The 7366-nt window shown below is 46.1% G+C and overlaps 1 protein-coding gene across 1 annotated transcript; it reads left to right on the forward strand.

Annotated features, from left to right (window-relative positions):
* The first annotated feature begins 2142 nt into the window (after positions 1 to 2142).
* On the forward strand, positions 2143 to 6623 carry LOC118371401 (uncharacterized). The gene is made up of 3 exons (XM_035756821.2): positions 2143 to 5284; positions 5450 to 5524; positions 5624 to 6623. The coding sequence occupies exons 1-3, from the start codon at positions 2229 to 2231 to the stop codon at positions 5874 to 5876; spliced, it is 3384 nt and encodes a 1127-aa protein (XP_035612714.1). The 5' UTR covers positions 2143 to 2228; the 3' UTR covers positions 5877 to 6623.
* Positions 6624 to 7366: the final 743 nt, after the last annotated feature.

Here is a 7366-nt window from a genome sequence, read left to right on the forward strand (position 1 = left end):
TTCCTTCTGTCTCACTCTCTTTCTCTCTCCTTCCCCTCAGATGAATTCCGGATGCCAGTCACCCAGCCATAGATCTGTGTGTGCGCATGAGAAAGGGAATAGTGAGAGAGAAAGAGGAAGCGAGAGAGCGAGAGAGGGAGGGAGGAAGAGAGGAAGAGAGGAAGGGAGAGGGATAGTTGGACAGAGTGCTGAACGTAGGGCAGTGCATCATTGTGTTATGATGTGAGCAGGGAGGCAGGAAGGAGGAGAGGGACCAAAGTAAGAGGAGGAGAGAGGGAGTAAACTGAGAACGCAGCTGGACTACATGTTTAGTCTGAGGGAGCCAGATTAGTGGTGACTCAGAGCTTTTGGAATACTTACCAGAAGGGAATATGGCTTTGCACCACTGTTAGACTGCATAGTGTATGCTCATGTGAGTTTGTGGGTGCCACGGAGGGACTGAAAGGGAGAAGGAGTTCAACCTCATCAAAAAGGAGTCCCTCAGTGCCCCCCTCCTCAAAGACTTGGAGCAGAGGAGTACAGAGGAGGGGGGCAAGGTGGAGAGGAGGCCAGGTGGAGAGGTGGGCCCCCACGCCTGGACGCAGAACACCTAAAGGACAAAGTGAAATGTGCCACAGCTCAACCCAAGGTTTGACAAATGCTGACAATGGTAAGTCACCTGAACATGCTTAGTGACCGGTCAAGATTGACTGTGAAGGCAGGGGACAGGTTCCTCATTGCTCTGTCCTGGATATAAATCTATATAGTGATGATGAGAGTACACTGTTTACACCTCTTTTACAGTGTCAGAAAGGGGATTATTGGCAGATTGATCAACTGTGTATGAGGAGGGGCTAAGGCACTTGTCACGGAATGTTCCGTAGTGACATCAGATGGGGTCAGTTGTGACTACAACCAACTGACATCTACAATGTGACAGTCAAAGAGTGGTGCCTGCAGGCACAACTGGTTAGATGATCTGCCTGCATTTCTGACAGCGCTGCATGAAGCCTGGGGGGTGAGGGTGGGCTGTGGGACAAAAATATTTTTTGTATGCACACACTCAGTCACACACACACGCACACACACAGCTATCTCGAGGTATTTTACTGTATCAGCAAATGCAAACTCACACATAATGTTTTAGGCACACCCACTGCCTCTCATACACACACACGCACACACACACACACACACGCACACACACACACAAAATTGTCCTTGCTTTGGCCACAAACTATAGTTGCATGCATCAGTCAAATAAAGACACACATACACACTCGGCTACTCTGGCATTTACTGCGTCAGTTAAATGCACACAGAGTCACTGATTAATTTCCCCTTGTCAGGCTTTAATTAAGTCGTTAGCATAAATTCATACATTATCCCCCCGCCCAAGGTTGGGACAGGACGGTGTGAGAGGATGCCCATGAGGGAGACAGAGAGAGAGATCACCACAGGAGTCATGCTGTGACTAGATGATCTCTGTGAAATATGACCTCTGAAGTAAACAGAACCTGGGCAGACCATGCTGTTATGTTCTGAATATAATGTGCTGAATCCAGTAAGGGTTTCCTTTGACTAAAAGTAAGCAAGGGTCAGTACTCCAAAGACTGTTTCTTGACTGTCATGCACCCCCATGTCCTGCTCTGTGACACCTTGATGTTATGAGGGTACTGTAATCCAGCTCACAATACTAAAACAACCTCTTCTACATTATCTGATATAATATTGTCTCACATTGTCAGTGTAGGGTTTATCCTTCTGTTTTCTTTCATGGTTGTGGTAGACGAGAAAAGGTCCATTATTCATGACTATCTCCAATTTGCTGTCAAGGCTTTAGACCTTTGTTTGTCCTCTATTTCGGATGCATATGGACAGCTCTGGCAGTGTCCTTGATTTGTACTTTGTTGGAATCCAATTGTTCTGCCCTGGTACGGATTCCTTTCACAGTGCCTTATCAAAATGAGACATCATAATGTGCTCTTTACAATGAACTAACCTTGACTTTCCCATAGATGTGATGGTGATGGTGGACACAAGCTCTCCTGGGTTTTCAGGCCACTGAGTCAGTCGGCCAGGTGATGGGGAGACGGGCGGCTGACCTGACCACTCCTGTGCCAGTACTGGGAGTTCCTGCCCTGGTGGGGGTGCGTGGTTGGAGTACAGCAGGGGGGGAGAGGGCTGGGGGAGTGCTGCCACTGACATGGGGTCCCCAGTGCAGTATCGGAGTGCAGACTTCACCCGGCATGAGAGCTCCACCCATCTTGCACGGGACAAAACTAACAGGCACATTCTCCAGTCAATTAGAAAGAAGCATTACTCCTACATGCAATGGCTACATCCCAAAAGAGGCAAAGGAAGAGGAGGGAATCAGACAGACTAAGAGTGTCAGAGGTGTTCTTTCAAAACAGAGGAGTTTAGATTCCAAGACCAAAAAAGGTGTGACTTTTGAAGAGATTTCCAGTGAACTTACAGAGAATGTGGTCTTCAACAAATGGAAAAGTGGGACTTATTGCTCTGCCCGGGCAATCAAGACTAACCCACACCTATTAGGGGGCGTGGGGAACAGCAAGATTAAAGAGAGGCGGGACTTGCGCTACACAAATGGCAGCGTAGTTGACTCGGAGGCTATAGGAGGGATTTGTATAGATGGCAGTGATGAGGCGGAGCCTGTCTCGATCATGTCCTCTCGAGGAAGGGACCAATCAAAACCTAAAGAACATTCTGTGGCACATTCATATTGTGGGAATGCAAAACGACCACCTGCTCCCCCACCTCTCTGGATGCTCCAGGAAATGTGCAGACACTGTGGAGGGAGACAGACTGTGGTCCCTGGAGCTGGAGATGAAGATGCCAGTCTGGAAGTTAAGAGCCCTTCCTCTGCATGCCCTGAAGGAACAACAGCCATGAAAACACCTATTTCACTCATAGACAGAAACCACCTTCTCCCTTCACATACTGAGAAAGAGAGGAACTCTACATGCTCCACTCCGAGGCTTGCAGACAGGGATCTGATACAAAGACAGCAGACACAAACAGAATCTCAATCCACCCACCCCCGCTGTAAACCCCCTATTTACAACAACAAAGACAGGAAGCCCAACCTGCCTGCAATCCCAGCGCCTGCATGGAAAACCAAAGATCTGAAACAGACTAATGGTTATACCTCACATTATACATACCCCCTGCATACCTCTATCAGAGACCCAGTAGAAACCCTAGTTACACCTTCACATACACACTCAGACAAGCCAACCCGCCAAAGAACCATCTTACACACAAAATCTATTACAGTCACTAAGGCAACTATTGAACCCGGGCGTGCAGATGCCAACACCCTTGAGACCCCATCTCACTGGAGTAAAATTCCTCGACCGAAAATACTCCAAATGTATCCTCAGATCGCAATAGCCACCAGGGCAAACACGCCACGCGCAGACCGTAAACATCCAAAGACACCCACACACCCAAATACACAGCCCAACCCATCAAATACATCATGTACTCACCCTTACCGTCCAAACACACCATACAGAACCTTTCCTCCAAACCATGTTAACCCATCCCATGTTATTAGAGCCCCTAAGCCTGAAAACACAATACCACGGTCTAACACTGCTACAACATTACATATAAGTGCACCCCCTTACCCTGCTAACACACACGCAACTAAACCCCCTAACTCTGCAAACTCACATACAGTTACACCTCCCACCCCTGAAAGCACACTGACGACAACCACAAAACTCCTAAACAGTGCTACTAAAACGATACATAGAACAACACTCCCTAGCCTCGCTAACACATTACATATAGCTACAACTCTAAAACCAGCAAACACACCATGCAAAGCCACTCTCTCTTACCCTTACAACCCATCACACACAACTACACCCACAAGCTATTATAACCCATCACACACAAATACACCCACAAGCTATTATAACCCATCACACACAAATACACCCACAAGCTATTATAACCCATCACACACAACTACTCCCACAAGCTATTATAACCCATCACACACAAATACACCTACAAAACCTTTGTTCCATACCCTTAACCTGTCAAACACATCACACACGCCTCGTTCCCCTGACTCAGCTAATGCATCCCCCATAACACCCCCTAACGTTGATAGCGCATCACATACAACTATATCCTCTCTCTGTTCAAATGCCTTATACACAGCTGCGCAGCATCAGTCCTCATCCACGTCACTGCCGATCTGTAGACCACTAATCATGACACAGATACACAACAATAAACCACCTGACCCATCAAACAGATCAAGCACTAACAAGCAGAATAACAGCACATTTATAAATACACATATTGAACAAACCGCTGCCCTTCACACCAGCTCTCATAACAGATTTGTTGTTGATCCAATAATGCATGCAAATGTATATGCCAAAGTATTGTCTCTGTCTAACAAAAGTAGACACTGTGCTCCTGTCATCGTATCACAGACACATCAGGAAAGACACTCTGAAACATTCAATGCATCACAGGTCACTAACCTTCCAAAACACATCACTGAAATAAATATAAACAAAGAATGGGAACAGCAGGGAAACATTGTCACACAACATCAGGGAGACCTTTTCACAAACCTAAAACCTGGATCTGAGTGTCAGATACATTCTCACAAAGAGCACATTCCCTCCAGCGTGTTACATACACATGCAAATACCACATTTAGATTCAGCCTTGACAGGCAGATATCCACAAATTATGCTCCAACTTCCAGCACACCACAGACACAAACAGATCCTAAGCCCTTCATTGCATCACAGACAAACACTACTGCACATGTCAAACCGATCACCGAAACACCAAACCACATAAACAAAGACTTTCGTTCGACACCAACCCCACACAAACACACAAGCCCCACACACCGACTCATACCACAGGCCCGTCCATACACAATCACTGAACTCCTCACACACAAAGCCATAAACCCCAAGTACAACCCCCTTTTGCCGCCATCACGCATGGCACACCTAGAATCCTACACCCTCGCCCATTCCAATCAGACACACCAGATGATCCATCCAGTATTTTTGTTGTCAAGTACCATCCCACAACCCTCCCGAGACGACCCTAGGCTGGCTCACTCCCACCCGGCTGATTCAGACCTGCTACTGCCCCCTTCCCCACAGTGCAGCAGGCCAGCCCCTTTCCATAGGAGGCTGCAGTGTGTGGAGGCCAGCCTGGCAGCCAACCAGGACAGGATCACTACACTTCTCAACATCATCCAAGACCTTGAGATGAGCCATGCTCTCAACAAGGGGTAAGAGATAGAGGGGAAGAGAAAGCGAACGTGAGAAAGGGAAGAAATAGAAAGGGAAGTAGGAGTGAGTAGAGAAAGTGAACGGGATGACATTACAGAGAAGAGAGAAGGAATTAGAGAGAAGCCTCTTTTGTTCTAGTTAACATCTCCTGCTCTTTGTTTCAGTCGGCGATGCTACAGGACAGGCCAAGACCTCCGGGAGTGCTCCACCTGTCAGAAGACTGCTTGTATCGTATATAGGTGAGACACAGGAAGCATGGTCAGATCGGCGGACTCTTTCCTCCTGTTTTTGCTTTCCTCCTTTTCACCCTCTCTTCCTCTATCTCTCTGTCCCTGCAGTGTGGAGTATGACTTCAGGCAGCAAGAGAGACGTTTCTTGGAGGTTTTGTATCCCCAGAGGGCTGACAACAACACTTCTCCCTCCCTGCCCCACAACAGCACCCTGCTGACGGACGCCATCACTAAGACCATGACCAAGTCCAAGGTTAAAAGCAAGAAGTTGTGCAAGATGCTTTTCCAATGGCTGCCGAGGACAATTCAGCGAACAAAGTCCTCCTTTCACCAACTCTCTCCAGATCATTTGAATTCCTAGCATGTTATTCATGAGGTATTGAGGTATCCCTGTAATATAAGATCTGATGGTGTGTTCAACACAACTGGGAACTCTGTAAAATACAAGGTCAAATCAAGATGTCAGTAATCTCCAAGTCGGAAAATCAAAGCTCTTGAAAGAGGCCGAATTCCTGAGTCGGAATTCTGAGTTAGATGAACGTTCCAAATGATTTTTCCGTCGGAGTAAGTTTTTCTGAGAGTTCCCAGTTGTTTTGAACTCGGCATGATGTCCCTATCACAGCAAGTAGCACTTGTCATTGTAGAAGACACCTACATCCCTTCCTCTCCTGTGTTCTGAAATCTGATTTGCTCCTTAATGACTGATTGACACCCTATTGTCCAATCACAACATAGCATGAACAGGAATTGCCCTTAGTAACTACAGACCTTTGCCCAGTCTAGCAACAGTCTATCATATGGAGAAAACTTCATCCCTCAGGTTAAAATCATGAACTTTCATCCAAAGCACATGCACTAGTTGTTGAACTAGATACAACATCCAAAAGTTTGCTAGATTGCAATCACTATTTTCAGAGCCGATTGTAGATGATAGTCCATATTCTATAGTATTTTATTGTAGCTAAGCATCAAGTGAAGTGTTGCAGTCCTCTACCAGCTTATCCCAGGGTCAATGTATATACATCATACTTTTTTTAAATAAACCAAAGCCCACAGTACATACTGTAAACATTTTCTTTTCATGTTTGATTAAATATCTTATCGCTGACATCAATGTCTATCCTTCCTTGTTTCTAATATAATATCTTACATAAAACACACATAAGTTACTGGGACATATACAAGCACTCAAGCATTGTGCTACACAGGAATCCACCCATCAAACTCATCCAGGTCCCCTCTGTTCTCTGACCTAACACTGTTAGACAGTTCTCAGCAGCCAGCTCGTCCTGGAAGTGGAGAAACTTTCATTCTCCTTTTCCCAGAGGGGATGAAGCTCGTGCAGAAGGTCTCCAAATCCCCAAACAATCTAAAGCCTAACAGGGTTTCTTAAAATTCCACGGAGTTAAACAAAGGCAGGCTGGAACCCGGCGGCAGGGTAGCCTAGTGGTTAGAGAGTTGGACTAGTAACCGGAAGGTTGCAAGTTCAAACCCCTGAGCTGACAAGGTACAAATCTGTCGTTCTGCCCCTGAACAGGCAGTTAACCCAGTGTTCCTAGGCCGTCATTGAAAATAAGAATTTGTTCTTAACTGACTTGCCTAGTTAAATAAGGGTAAAATAAAAATGACGCATGGAAATCCCACAATAAAATGTTCCATGGGCACATGCAGATACACATGTGTGCACCACAGCACATACACACTTACTTTGTTCATACACACAACCTCCTACACCAAAAGCATCAAATGGCAGGCTTCAAGTAAGCATTAATAACTTTAGCTCATGCTGCTAGTGAATGTCTCTTACAAATAAGCAGCTGCCAAGGGGTACATGCCATTTTGGAAAAGATT

This window comes from Oncorhynchus keta, chromosome 12 (assembly GCF_023373465.1).
Source record: "Oncorhynchus keta strain PuntledgeMale-10-30-2019 chromosome 12, Oket_V2, whole genome shotgun sequence".
NCBI lineage: Eukaryota > Metazoa > Chordata > Actinopteri > Salmoniformes > Salmonidae > Oncorhynchus > Oncorhynchus keta.

What these genes read in the sequence shown, in the direction of transcription:
- LOC118371401 (XM_035756821.2), top strand. Translation starts at nt 2,229, where the DNA reads ATGAGAGCTCCACCCATCTTGCACGGGACAAAACTAACAGGCACATTC. An exon ending in AGCCATGCTCTCAACAAGGG is followed by an intron (nt 5,285 to 5,449) that starts GTAAGAGATAGA and finishes TCTTTGTTTCAG; the next exon opens with TCGGCGATGCTACAGGACAG. An exon ending in ACTGCTTGTATCGTATATAG is followed by an intron (nt 5,525 to 5,623) that starts GTGAGACACAGG and finishes CTGTCCCTGCAG; the next exon opens with TGTGGAGTATGACTTCAGGC.